At 61.4% G+C, this 13,338-nt stretch overlaps 1 protein-coding gene across 1 annotated transcript in view; it reads left to right on the top strand.

The window, feature by feature from the left end:
* The window catches only part of CDH22 (cadherin 22), a 46,162-nt gene extending 33,205 nt beyond the window's left edge, over nt 1-12,957 (top strand). Inside the window, exons 9-12 of the mRNA XM_032217915.1 lie at nt 6,380-6,501; nt 6,655-6,772; nt 10,504-10,755; nt 11,339-12,957. Of these exons, the coding sequence (XP_032073806.1) occupies nt 6,380-6,501; nt 6,655-6,772; nt 10,504-10,755; nt 11,339-11,859 (1,013 nt within the window). The 3' untranslated portion in view covers nt 11,860-12,957. The remainder of the gene's footprint in view (nt 1-6,379; nt 6,502-6,654; nt 6,773-10,503; nt 10,756-11,338) is intronic.
* Nucleotides 12,958-13,338: the final 381 nt, after the last annotated feature.

Here is a 13,338-nt window from a genome sequence, read left to right as displayed (position 1 = left end):
GCTGGCAGGGAAGGCCAAGCAGGGTGGGGGAGAGGAGCCCACTCCCCCATCCAGGCCGTGCCTCAACCCCTTTGAGAGCGGGAGCAGAGGGGCCCCTCTGGCAGGGCTTTGGTGGGGAGGGGCTGCTGGCAGGGAGGAACCAGGAGCCCCACAGCTGACAGCCGTAGCGGGGGGGGGGCTCTTCTCCAATTCTGATGGCGCAAATGCCGTGGCTTAACTTTAGGCTGGGGGGGGCTGTACCCAGTTTTGTAGGGGGGGGAGGGCTGAGCTTGTCCAGGGATTGGGGGCCTCCAATGTGGAGGCAGCAGCTGGGCCACCAGGGGTCCTGCCCACTCGGCTGTGGCAGTTTTGGGGCACCGGGCTGTGAGCGTGGCTGCCCAGGAGGCCGTGGGCTGCTGGCTCTGCAGGTTGGCCGAGTTCCAGCTGAGGTTTCTGCAAGGAAGCCCCCCGCACTGCCCTTCGCCCTCCTTGGCCCTGGCAGGAGCGGAGACGGTGAGAGCCCCTCCAGGGCCCGCTTTAACCAGCGCTGCAATTTGGGCCACTGACTCATTGCCCCCTGCCCCCCACCTGAAAGAGCAGAGAGGGAAGAGGGGAGCAGAAGTGGCCATGGGTCCCCCACCCCTCTCCCTCTGAGCCCTCCTCATGCCCGATGCAGCTGGAGGAAGGGGAGGGGTCTCATCCTTCTCGGCCAGCTTTCTTTTCTGCCCGGCTGCTTTCATTGGCTCTCACCATCAGAGGTAGAGGCTTCCTTGCATTGGGGACCTGGCACTGGGTGGGGCATTCTCCCCCCCCCCATCCATCTTACCTGGTTGGACTGGCTGTAGCCCCCCCCCCATTGATGCCCCTTTGTGGGGCTCCCCCAGTTCAGGTGCACCCCCCAGTTTCAAATACATTCCTCCCCCTCCCCCATTTGTATGAGCAGCTCAGCTTGTGGGGGAGGCTGCTTCCCTGGGTCCAATCCCTTCCCCCCTGCTGCCCCCAGGCCCTGCCCCAAGGGAGCAGCCCCCCACCCAAAGAGGCCTTCTTCCTCTCCTCCCCCCATTCCCATCCCCCTTTCACACACAAACACCCATTCCAGCCTCCCAGCAGGAGCCGGGTCTAACCCACACACCGCTTGCCAGAATGGCTGCTAAGGAGTGATGCCCCAGATTTTTTTTGGGGGGGGGCTGATTAGGCCTGGATGTACCTGTTCTACAAAGCAACATTGTTCTGCAGGGGCTCCATCCTGGGGGGGGGTGCAGGCAGGGTCCCCCTTGGAACCCCTCTTTCCTGGCCCATCATGCCCTGCCCCCCCCAGGTGGATCTTCCCTCCCTGCCCCATGAACTCTGCAAAGGAGCCCCCATCCGTCCCCCCCCCCCCCGTTCCTGTCTGGGGCAACTTCTTGGCTCCTCCTGGCAAGGCACCCCTCTCCCAGGGATCTTCCTGGCGGGATCGGCAGGTGCCAAGCCCCCCCCCTCCCCCCCCCAAATGGTGTCCTCAGATTAATGGATTCCAACTCCAGGAGGAAATGCAGAAAAACGGCGTGTTTAATTTTAATTTAGGAAACTATTTAGGTAGCAGCCTTGTTTCCTTGCTACTGTCAATCACGTTTTCTCAAGGCTGACATCAATTAGTTTAAAAATATTGAATGTAATTTCGCCTGACACAACATATTGCAGCCTCTGCAAAATATAATTTATTTTAGAAGAAGAAATAATTAAACTAATTTGCATGTCAGTCAGCCAAGCTGGGACACTGGGGAGGGAGCTGCTGGTGTAGGCAATGGATCCCCCCCTCCCCCCCGTGCCACTCTGGGGCCCAGTCCTCCGATGGTGTCTCACCCCCGTGCCCCACCCAGCAGCTTTCCCAGGGTCTGTGGGCACCACTGCGGAAGCTGAAACTGAGAAGGGGGACAGGGAGGGTTGTGGGGGCAGAGGGGGCTGAAAATGGAGGCGCAAATCTCATAGCATTTAAGTCAGCAATCCAAGCCTTTTAAAACCATTTCATTTCTATCATCCATATTGATCTATCTATCAAATTCATACGGCTGCCTATTTCACACAAGCTGACTCTGGGTGGCTTACAATAAAACCATTTACCTGGGGACAAGGTAAATTCGCCCCCCCCCTTTAACTTTTTAAAATCAAGTGCGTAAAGTCCATTCATCGGAGGATGCATGGGGGGGGGGGGAGGTTGTCTGCCCCTCCAGCCCAAAGGCCTGGGCAAAGCACAGTCTTTGCGGCTCTTCTGAGCCCCAGCTGAGGGGACCCCTCTGGGTCCGGAGAGGGGGGGGAAGCTCCCTCCTGAGGACCGGCCATGCTGCAGAGAAGGTCACTTCTGGGGTCTCTGGAGAGGACGTGGCTTAATCAAAGGGACCCCGAGTATGCCCTCACTGCAAGATTGAGTTCAGCCGGGCGCTCCTTCGGGCACCCAGGCCCTGTGCCAGGCAGCACTTCGTGGGTGGGGATTGGCACACTCCGAGGCAAACCGCCAGCCAGTGCAGCTCTGGTGGCAGCGCCCTTCCGTGGGCAGAAGGTTCCTGCCTGCACCCTCTGCGTTCTGCCCCTGTTGAAGCTTCCAGGGCAGCCCCATGGAGCCCAGATGCAGAGGGACTAGAACGCAGGCCACGGTCTCCGGCCCCCACGTCCCCACCCCAGCAGTCGAGGGAAGGATGTGCAAAAGCCTCCCTGGCCACAGCTGACAGCCGCTCGTCAAGAACCCAGCTGGAGTCCAAGCAAAGCTTCCGGTTGCCCCTCAGTCTTGAAGGGGGGAGCAGCCGCAGACGCCCCTCCCCCTCTGTCTTGTTAACCAGAGACGGATCCATCCAAACCCCCACCGCCTCCAGCCCTGGGACCGAGCCTTGGCCGCCTCACCTGCCTGGCCCAGGTTCAAAGATCCAACTGCAGGGGGCTCCCCAGCAGCTTCAGTGCCCCACCCAGTGCAGCCCTCCCCCTCCAGCCCAGCTGGAACTGACCCCCGAGGAGGGAGGAGGAGAATCCGCCCAGCGCCATGTCCCCCTCCCCGATTCCCACAGTTGGTTGGAAAGGGCAGCGGGGTCAAAGGAGGCTCTTTGTAGCTCCGGTTTGGCCCGGGGGCTCCCTGGTGCTTTCCGAGCTTGGGGGTTTTCTTGCAGGCGTCTCATGACCCACGTAGGTAGCCTCATCAGTGCAGCCACCTAGTTTGGGTCATGAAACGTCTGCCAGGAAACCCCCAAACTCCCTGGTACCAAAAGCGGCTGAGAGGCCCCTTCGCTGTCCTGGCTCTGCCACGGGCCACCTACGAGGGACTAAATCCTGGCAGCCGACTCCAATGCGTCCCATTCCCCGGTGGCAAACCAAAACCTCTTCCGCCGTCTTCTCCAGAAAGGGAAGGTCAGAGACTGACCAACTGAACATGGTTGGCGTGCAGCGCTTCCTCTTTCAAGGCTGGGGACCTCCCCCTCCTCCTCCAGGAAGACCGGCAGCCCGGCCTGCCCACACCTGCAGCCCCCCCCCCTCCTTGGCTGCTTCGGTTCTTGGCGGTTTTCTTTGGTTTCTGAGTGCTGCCGAGTTCAACTTTAAAGTTGCTTTGCTTGTGGTTTTACTTAGGAAAACCCCTGGGGAGGTTTCTTTCTTTGCTAAGCGGCTTCTCGGTAGACGTTGAGAAGTAGACCAGCTCAATCCCATTATCTGCTGAGGGCTGGCTGGGCACCACTCTGGAGCACGGCTGCCTCCGTCGCACAGGGACCGAGGGGGCTCAGAGGGAACCTCCCCACAGCGGGGGAAGGCGGCGAAAGGCCACCCAGCACGGTCCCCGCAGCGCCTGGGACGGCCACGCTCCTGGGGGCGCCGTGGGCTTCCTGAGCACCAGCATGGATGGGCCTGCGCTGGTCCCCTTTGGTTCTCCTTGGCTTCCAGAGTGCCCAGGCCGCTTAGCTGAGACCCTCCGTGTGAGATAGGTGGTAGGGGAGCGTGTTTTCCAAGGGGTGGGGGCTGCAGCCAGTCCTGGCCCTCAGGAGGAAGAGGAGGGGTCTCTCTTGAAAAGGCCGCTGGGGTGGAGGGTGGATCCTTTCAGCTTCCGTTACTTCTGTCCTTAAAGAGCCTTCAGATCAGATGCAGGAATACAGCACCAAACAGTCAGATTTTGGCAGTATCGTTTTGGCCTATTCTAGGGAGAAATGCTGGGCCTCCCTCCCTCTCTTCCTCCCAAAACCCCAAACATTCTGCCTGCAAAACCGGCCCTTCCCAGTGCATTCGGGGGGGGGGGGGGGCTGAGGGAAGCTGTGGGCCCTGAGCCTCCTTCGCCAGGGGAGCTGGCTGACCAGGGCAGAGACAGGCCTGTGATCCAGCTGCAGGCCTGGGAGAGGAGGTGGGGACGGGGGTCCTGTTAGAAGCCACCTTCTGCTCATTAGCTCCCGACGTGGATGACCCAGATATGAAGCCAATTAAATGAACATCAGCCGAAAACAGGAGGAGAGGCTAACACTGGAAGCATCTCTGGAAAGTCGACCCCTTCCCCGCTTGGGCAGTTTGCGAAATCTCAGCCATCGACAAAAAACCATCATAATTGGAGGCCCAGGAGAGCTTTCCCTTGGGGGGGGGGGGGTCTGGTGGCAAAACTGGGGAGGGCAGGGGGGGGATGCCTCGGCTGGCCTTTCCAGAGACTTTGGAGAAGCTGAAGGTGCCCTGACGCAGACCAGGCTGCACGGAGGGGTCCTCGCACCTGCCGGGACCCTCGCTGGGCCCGAAGACATGAAGCCGGCTTGAGCTGGAATGGGAGGGAGAGCTTGGCAGGGACCCTGGAAGAGGCTGAACCTCAAACGCCTCAATTACGGCAGCACAGAGTTAATCTGCGGAATTTTATTCCCCCGTCCTTGGCGGTGGAGGCTGCCTTGGCCATCTGTGAAGGGGGGGAGAGATTGCCAAGGGTGGCTAGCCTCGCAGCCCCTGGGCCCCCACCTGGCTGGGCTCAGTCTCCTCCATCCCCCACTCGCAGCCCTTGCCCCTGGCCAGGTGCATCTTGGGAGCACCTCCCCCTCCTGGCACAGGCCCTTCACAAAAGTGCCCCCAACCTATCATCTTGGCACCTGGCTAGCAGGTTGCCCGACAGCCTGATCGATGGGGCAGCTTTCATCCCCCTGGGATGCAGTGGGGAAATTCTCTTAGCCTGGGGAGGGTGGGGGGTGTAGCCAGGCAGCAGATGGGAGTCCTCCAATGGGAGGAGCCTGCAGTTACCATCCCTGGGAAGCACAGCCGATGGGCAAGCATAGGTGCCCCCCAGGCCAATAGGGCTCCTGGCAAGGCACCCACCCACGCCCAGACTGCAGGGATTGGCAGGAGGGGGCTCCAAAGAGCTCAGATCCAACCATGGCCAGGCCAGACACAGGAGGAATTCCTCAAGACCCCCCTTCCATTTCACAAGTGAGGTGGGGGGACCTTTCCTCTTGGACCCATAAGAAGAGAGTTACCCCCTCCCCCTGAGGAACACGGGAACCTGCTGAGAGTTCAAACCCGGGTGCGTCGGCCACCTCCCAGGGTCTGTGGGCAGCCACGATCTCTACCTGCTCACCATGTTGGAGCAGGAATTGTGTGCACACAGCTCGTCTGATTCCACTCCCAACAGCAAAGCTGACCGCCTCTAAGGCCTTGTTATATTCGGGGAGGGGGGGGGCTTCCTGCACACCTGCTGGCAGGGGCTGCCTTGGCAGGTCTTGGGCCTCCTTCCCTTGTGCTTGGGGGGGGGGTCTCCTGCAGGCTCCATTGTTGGGGGTGGTGCAACCCTCAGCTCCCCTGGGGCTCTATATTGTTAAAATTAAGAAGACTTAAGTAAGAACTTCTTTAAATAAAAATTAAATAATAATAAGAATCCAGTATTGCTTGCTAAAATTGGCACTTTTGTTTTTTGAACATTGTTGAAACGTAACCATCTTTCCTGTGTTGGCAATGCTGTAAAACTCAGTGATTTTGGAAACAATCTCTCACAGAATAGGGATATTGATCCTCAATGATCTGCTAAATATAGATCGGTCTCTCTTGGGGAATTGGTGCACTTCCTGCGCTGCTTCCACCGCTGGCCTTGCCTTTCCCGTGGCCAGCTCCCTCCGTGGCCCTGCTGAGCTTCCGGTGGTCTCACGGGGTGGGGGGGGGGCTCAAAGCCTTCTTTGCCCTGGGGCAGATTGAGCAGTGCCCCATGCCAGGGAGAGATGGGCGCAGGCAGGAAGGGCTGGTAGGAGCCACAAAATGCCACTCCGAGAAAAGGACACAGAGTAAGAGGGTCGGGAGGAACCTTGGAGCTTCTCCTGTGGCTGCAGTTGTAGTGCCAGCCTGGCATCTGGGGTGGGGGCTGCTGCTGCTGCTGAGCTCCAGCCCTCACCCACCGTCTCAGGTGTGTGTCTGTGTGTGCGTTATGTGCATGTTCCAGATAATCCTGCTCAAGTGTCCAGGACGGTGCTCAGAGTTCGCATCCTGGACGTCAATGACAATCCACCCGAACTGGCCATGCCCTACGAAGCCGCCGTCTGCGAGGACGCCAAGCCAGGCGAGGTGCGGAGGGTCGGGGTTCCCACCTGGAGGGCGATGCACCTGGGGCTGGCCCGGCCCTGCTTGGCCTCTCCCTGCAGCGGGGGGTGGGGGGCGTTGGGGGCCCGAGATCCCTGGGCTGCCTCCCCCAACGGCCGCCTCGGCCTCCTCCCGCAGCTGATCCAGACCATCAGCGTTGTGGACAGGGATGAACCGCCAGGCGGCCATCGCTTCTACTTCACGCTGGGCCCCGAGGCCACCGGCAGCCGCCACTTCTCCCTGCTGGGCATCACAGGTAAGCCTCCCCTGGGGAATCTGGGCTCAGGCCTAGGGAGCTGCCCCGCCCGCAGGCGTCTGCCACAGCTCCCAGGGGCCTGCCCACAGCCTGGTCCTCCGTGGCCTCCCCCGCCGCCCCAGAGGGCTCCGTCCCCCGCGGCCCTTCTGCCCTCCTGGCTCCCCTCCCTCCCCCGCTGTCGCAGGCATGGCATAAATACCGCCAGTGACAAACTGCCGCCAACGGCCCATCTGCTTCTTTCTACAAATTTGTAGCTAGTTTTGAGATGTGATTTATAAATATTGCTGTAGGAGCCAAGATGAGACAGTGATGGATGCCAGCCCAGATGGAGGCTCTTCCTTAAATCTCGGCCTGCACAGACGCCGGAAGGGGCCACCGGGATGCCACCTGGCCTTGCCCTGTCCGGCACACGCCTGGCACACAAGGGCCTGTTGGCCAACCCTCACAGAAAGCCAACGTGGCCCTGCCCGGGTTCCTTCCCTTACGGGGCCTGGACAGGCAGGCAGAACCAGATGTTGTCGGCTGATCTAGAATCGACCAGATGCCAAAGCGGGAGGGCATTAAAAGAGATGCCAGGACCAAAAGAGATGCAGCACAATATTTCTCTCAATTGTCCCCACTTTACAGCTCCAAGTGGCAGGGAGGGTCTCCAGAGGTTGGCTCCCAAAGGGGATGGACAACTCTTACTGCCCTGCACACACACACACCAGTTTCCCCCTCCCTCTCAAGAGTGGCTCAGTTTAGGCATCAGCAAAGGAAGGTCAGAGAGGATTAAATTTCTGTCCCCCTCCCCAGAAGGGGAAAACCATGAGCAAAGAACTTCCTCTCTCAGGACTTGCCAGAGGAAATGGGAAGTAGGGCTGCCCGTCTTCCAGGTGTCGACTGAAGAACATGGGGGCCAGTGAGGACGGGGCCTGCCCTGGTGGAGCCTCCGTCCTCCAAGCTTCCCGGCTGCTCTGGAGGTTCCTGGGCAAACATCAGAGGCCTCCATGTACAAAAGCAATGAACCGATTAGGTGCCACTTAGCAGCCACGAAGGTGGATCTTCCCTGGGAGGAGGGTCTGTCCCTTCCCCTCAGTCTCCCCCCATCCCTGCTGCATCCCCCTCCTTCCTTCCGCCTTCCCTGCAGTGGAGCCTGGTGGGGCCAAAATAACGCCCATGGAAGCCTAGTTGTGGGCGACGTGAGAGGGGCGGCTGCGGAGCCCCTCCCTCCCTCTGTTTTCCTTGCATTCCAGGGGCCTTTTCAGAGCAGGTCTCCAGCCCAGTGCAGGAGGTGGAGGCTCCTTCCTCCCGTATTAAAACCTCAGCCGCCGCCTTGCGATCCGGTAGAGATGAAAGCCTCGGGGTGGGGTGGGGGTACGCAGCCTCGTTGCACCCCTTGGCCAGCCTGGAGCCTCTCTCTCCCGCCATGCTTCCTCTGGGCTGGGGTCCGGGGTCTGCATGAGGTGGGGGGGACCTTCCACAGCTTGACCCGATGGGCACAATCAGGTGCAGCCTTTCTGTCATCGCTGACGCAGCCCCCGGCTCCTTTCGGGGGTTCTTCGGCTTCCTCGATTATCCGGCGGCCTCAGCTGCGCTGCCTCTTGTTCCTTGGTGTTTTCTAAAACCGGCTTCCACACCTGGCATATCCCACTGCATGCCAGGCGCTAATTGGTGTAGAACGATTCCAAGCATCCTCTTTACCAGCGTGTGAAATTAAGGATAATGCAGAATAGATTGCGTCCTCTGCAAAGTCTCCTTTGGAGTCCTTGGCTCTCTCTGAGCTCGTTTCTCTGCAGACGTTTCATTACCCAAGTAGGAAACATCATCAGTGCGAGTGAGCAAGTGTGTCTGTGCGCGCGTGTGTGTTTGTCTAAGCAGCTGCGCTGGCTGCTTTGGGTGCGGCCTCTTGCTCTGCGCTTCTTGGCTCCTTCATGAGATCTTGGCCTCTCAGCAAGGCCCACCATCTCTCCTGGCGACAGTCTCGTTGCCTTCTCCTTCTCCTCCTCCTCCTCCTTCTTCTTCTTCTCCTCCTCCTCCTTCTTCTTCTTCTGTCGCTTGGTCTTTGGCCGTCTCTTCTCACCCGCGTCCTTAACGGTTCGGTTTCCGCCCACCGTTCCTCTGGCTCCCTCTCGGCGAGGCTCAGGGTCCCAAAGCAGCAACTCCTCGAGTCGCGGTGGGCCTGCGCTCAGGGCCCAATTGCGGAAACCCCCCTGCGGCCTCTTCTGCTTTCGCTCGACTCGGAAGCTGCCTGCCCCACCGTCATCCCCTGGCCACGTCTCTGCCACTGGACGCGAGCTCCGTCTCCCCGGAGCAGCAGTGCGGTCCTTTTGATTCCTGCTCCCTCCGTCTGGCGTTGTCCATGCACAGAGAGATCGTTCTGGTGGCTGGGAGGCTGCATCAGCAATGAAGAAATAATTGGATTGGCAGAAACCGACAACTCGTCCTCCGGCTTCATTTAAGTTTCCTGCTTCGGGTTCCAACTGCGTTTCCCTCCCAACTGTTTCCAGCGTTGGCATTTCATTCCCAACCACCACCAGCAGCCCCTTCCCCCCCTCGCACGGCCTGTCAGTCTCAGATGCCGTTTGACCATAAAACCCCTCCTCCCCCCGCCCCCCCCCCGCATCAAAGGCTGCAGGAGTGTCAGAGTACGGGGTCGCCCACAGCCTCACCGGCATCACTGGGTCCCGCCTGGCCTTGTGGCCCAGATCTTCTCTCGCTACGCCCTTCCTGAGGACGGAAGCGGCCCAGGCCCTGCTTCGATCTCCGTCTCCTGAGCAATAAAGGCTGCAATGACCCAAAGCGCTGTGTGCGAGTCCCTCTCCCCTTGCTGATGCCCAGGTTGCCATTTGTACTTTCATCTGCTGCTTCCTGCGTCTCATGTTGGCCCCGGAATTCTCCGGATTTCCTCCTCCGCTCCAGCAACGTCCGGAAGGCTGGAAGGCAGCCGCCTCCTTCAGAAGATGCTCAGCTGCTCCTGAGTGGCAGGTGGGGGGGGGGGTTCCACTGTGCTTTCCACCCGCCTGTCTCCCCTGCTGAAGTCCTGGGCTGCTTCGCCATGCCCTCCTGCCAGGCAGGGGAGCCATGCCCCCACCCCCTGTATCGCTGACCGTCACCCCTTGGAGGACCCTGCGGAGAATAATATCTACCCGTGGCCGCCTCTCCCAACAGGCTTCGCTCGTCCCTCCCAGGGTTTTGGGGTGGGGGAAGATATACAAAAGGCAACCGGAAAAAGATGAAAGCAGCAAAAAAGCCTCGGGGGGGCTCCTGAGGCCATCTAGTCCAGCCCTCTCAGACCAGAAACCCAAATGGCTGTCCAGGCTCCTAATCGAAGCAGTGGAGAGGACCCCTGGCCCACCTCTTGGGTTGGTGGTTCCACTGTCAACTCTCTCTTGCCCACCAGCCTCTGCCCCAGGCTCTCCTCGGCTGAGGTTCCCAGCCCAAGGGGCCAGCCCCCCCCCCAGCCTGCTACAGGATGGGCACGTTGCCTCTGCCCTCCTTCCACCCACCCCGCTCCAGCTGGCTTCCTCCTGCAGAGGACTGGGGGGTGGGGAGGTCCTGTGGGGGCTCCCTAATGGGTGGTCTCCCCCGTTTCCAGCCAGCCAGCTCCGGCCATTCCGCGGAGGGACAGACGGGGTCAAGGTGTGGGTGGCAGGGCCAGAGGGGGGGGGTGCCATCTCCCTTCTGGGGGGCTGCAGGGGAAGCTCCTCCCTGGCCCTCCTCCCCCACTTCTGGTCTCGCTCCCTCCCCAGACGACACGGCTGGGCTGCACACTCAGCACCTGGGCTTCAACCGGCAGGAGCAGGATCTGTTCCTGCTGCCCATCCTGGTGGTGGACAGTGGCCCCCCCGCCCTCAGCAGCACCGGCACCCTGACCGTCCGTATCTGCGGCTGCGACAACACCGGCACCATCCAGTCGTGCAACGCCACCGCCTTCGTGGTGTCCCCTTCGCTCAGCCCTGGTGCCCTCATCGCCCTGCTGGTCTGCCTCCTCATCCTCGTAGGTGAGTGCCCCCCCCGGGGCCCCCCTTGATCCTCTGACGCTCCGCCCCTTGCAATGCACTGCGCCAGGAGGCCCCCTGGCTGAGGAGGGGCTGCCAGGACGGCTTGCAGCTGGCAAGGCAACGTCCTGCCCGCAGCCCTTGGCATGTGGGTGGGAAATTGCTTGGGGGGGGGGTCCCATGGATCAGAGCCAGAAGCAGCCATCCAGGTTGGCCTCTGCTGAGGGCTGCTCAGGTCCTTTTTGCTGTGCCCAGTGAGGCCCCCATCAGACCCACCCAATTCGCTGCAGGTGGGCTTCCTGCCCTCAGTTCAGGGGGCATGAGGTGAACGAGGCCTGTCTGCAAGACACCTCCCCCCCCCTCCCCGAGCTGCTTCCTCTGCGATTTCAGGGCCTGCCTCACGGGGGTCAGCCGGGGAGTGAGGGGGCTCTGGGCCATTTCTGGGTCCTGGTGGGGAGTGCAGGTGCCGGGGGCAGCCTCCTCCTCTCAGATGGTTGTGTGGGTGGGGTGGCAGCCCTTGCCAGGGGGGTTCTTCCACTGCCTGCCTCTCTCTCCCCACTTGCCTCCCCCCCCCCCGTGGCTGCAGTGCTGGTCCTCCTGATCCTGGCCCTGAAGCGCCACCAGAAGGGGCACCTGCCCTCCGAGGAGGACGAGGACATGCGCGACAACGTCATCAAGTACAATGACGAGGGGGGTGGCGAGCAGGACACCCAGGCCTACGACATGTCAGCGCTGCGCAGCCTCTACGAGTTCGGCGAGACCAAGGAGGGGGACGAGAAGGGGGCTCCCCCCCCACCGCCCTCGGAGCTGCACTCTTTGCCCCAATGGCGCCAGGTGCCGGACCTCGACTTCTCCCTCTTCAGAGACTACATCCGCCGTAAAGTGGGGCAGGCGGACGGCGACCCCTCGGTGCCCCCCTACGACTCCTTCCAGACCTATGCCTTTGAGGGGGCCGACTCCCCGCTGGCCTCCCTCAGCTCCATCGCTTCTCGCTCGACGGGCTCCGAGCAGGACTTCTCCTATCTCAGCGGCTGGGGGCCCCGTTTCCGGCAGCTGGCCACGCTCTACGCCGGGCCCCGGGCTGAGGAGGGCAGCCGCGAGACCTAGGCCCGGCCCAGTTGGGGGCCGGAGTGCTGCTGGAGCAGGGCTCCTGGAGGCCCCAGGGTCTGCCCAGGGACTTTGGGGGCTTGGTGCGAGGAGGGTGGCCTGACCATTAAGACTCTCCCCCTCCCTGGAGGAAGGACCGATGCCAGGCAGCTCCTCTGGCAAATTATCATCTGAATAGGCCTGTGGCAGAAGAGAGCTGCTGGGTGGGAGGGGGACCTTTTGTTGCCAAATTGATTTTGTCCCTTGATTTTCAGCCTTTGACAAGCTTCGATCTCTTAAGCAGCACCTCTGCCAAAAGCCCAGGCCCTCCTCCTTGCTGGGGGGCTCCCGGTCTCCCTCTTCCTGTGGAGGGACCACCCACCCGGCTTTAGCTCCTGGACAAATGCCAGTCCACAGCTCCAAAGTCCAGGCAAAGACCTCTCCCTGGCCAGCCTCCCCTCTCCCCCCTGCTGCGGCCAGAGGCCCCAGGCCCCTGCTCCCCCCCCCCACCCGCCCCTCCTCTGCACGCTGGAGTGTGGGGAGCCAGAGGCCAGCAACTAGCCCCCTTGGTGCCTGCAGCCCGCCTGGAAGACCCTCAGGGCCCCAACTCCACTTGGAAGAGGCCCTGGGGCCCCCTTCAGCCCTGCCTTTCCTCGGGGCATTTTCTAGGCTGTTTCCCCCTTAAGACCGGCTGGCTCCCCCTGGACTGAGAGGCCCCGTCTCAGGATATCCGCCCCCTCCCCTCCCCCAGCCCCCCTGACCACTGTGACTCCCCCCAGCCCTTCTGCCAGGGGCGGAGTGGAGGCTGTTCGCCCTCCAGCTCAGGAACTTCCATGGTTCTTTTCTGGCCCCGGGTGGGGAGCCAGCCCCCCCTCCCCCTGGGTAACTGGAACAGCCAAGCCCCCCACGGGGCCAAACAGGGTATCTGACATTCCCCATCCAGCTTCCACAGCCATTGGGGGAGGGGGTCACACGGACACCCCCCAACACTGCAGGCACTGAGCCCTCCCTCCCCCCCCACCCCAAGTGGGGAGGAGCTGGCAGCTCCCCTGGAAGGCCTGAGCCTTGTGAGCCTCCGGGGTCCTTCTAGGGCGTGAAATAAACTCTTTCCTTCTCATCCGCGGGGCCTCCGTTCTGATTATTAGGGTGGGGAGGGCCCGAGGGTCAGGTTGACCCCTGGACAACTACAGGTTCTTGGGGGAGGGAGGGATGGGGGGGCTCTGTCTGCATCTGGAGCCTTCTTGCTCTGCCCCAAAAGTGAGCCCTAATTGAGCCCCCCCCCTCGCCCCAGACAGCCTCTTGAGGCTCTTTGGATGTGCTCAAAGCCTCCACTTTCTCCCCTCCCTGCCTTCATTCCATCCCCAAAGCGGGACCCCTGTCCCGCCTCTGTTGCTGTGAAGCCAGCAGGCCCTCAAACAGCTTCCTCAGGTGGGGCGTGGAATCCCCCCCCCCAATCAAGCAGGGGCCAGGCTTTGGGCAGAACCCCCCCCCCTCTTTTGC

Source organism: Thamnophis elegans, chromosome 5 (assembly GCF_009769535.1).
Source record: "Thamnophis elegans isolate rThaEle1 chromosome 5, rThaEle1.pri, whole genome shotgun sequence".
In the NCBI taxonomy this organism is placed as follows: domain Eukaryota; kingdom Metazoa; phylum Chordata; class Lepidosauria; order Squamata; family Colubridae; genus Thamnophis; species Thamnophis elegans.
Note: the sequence above shows the minus strand (reverse complement) of the source record. Positions and strands in the feature narration are given on the sequence as shown.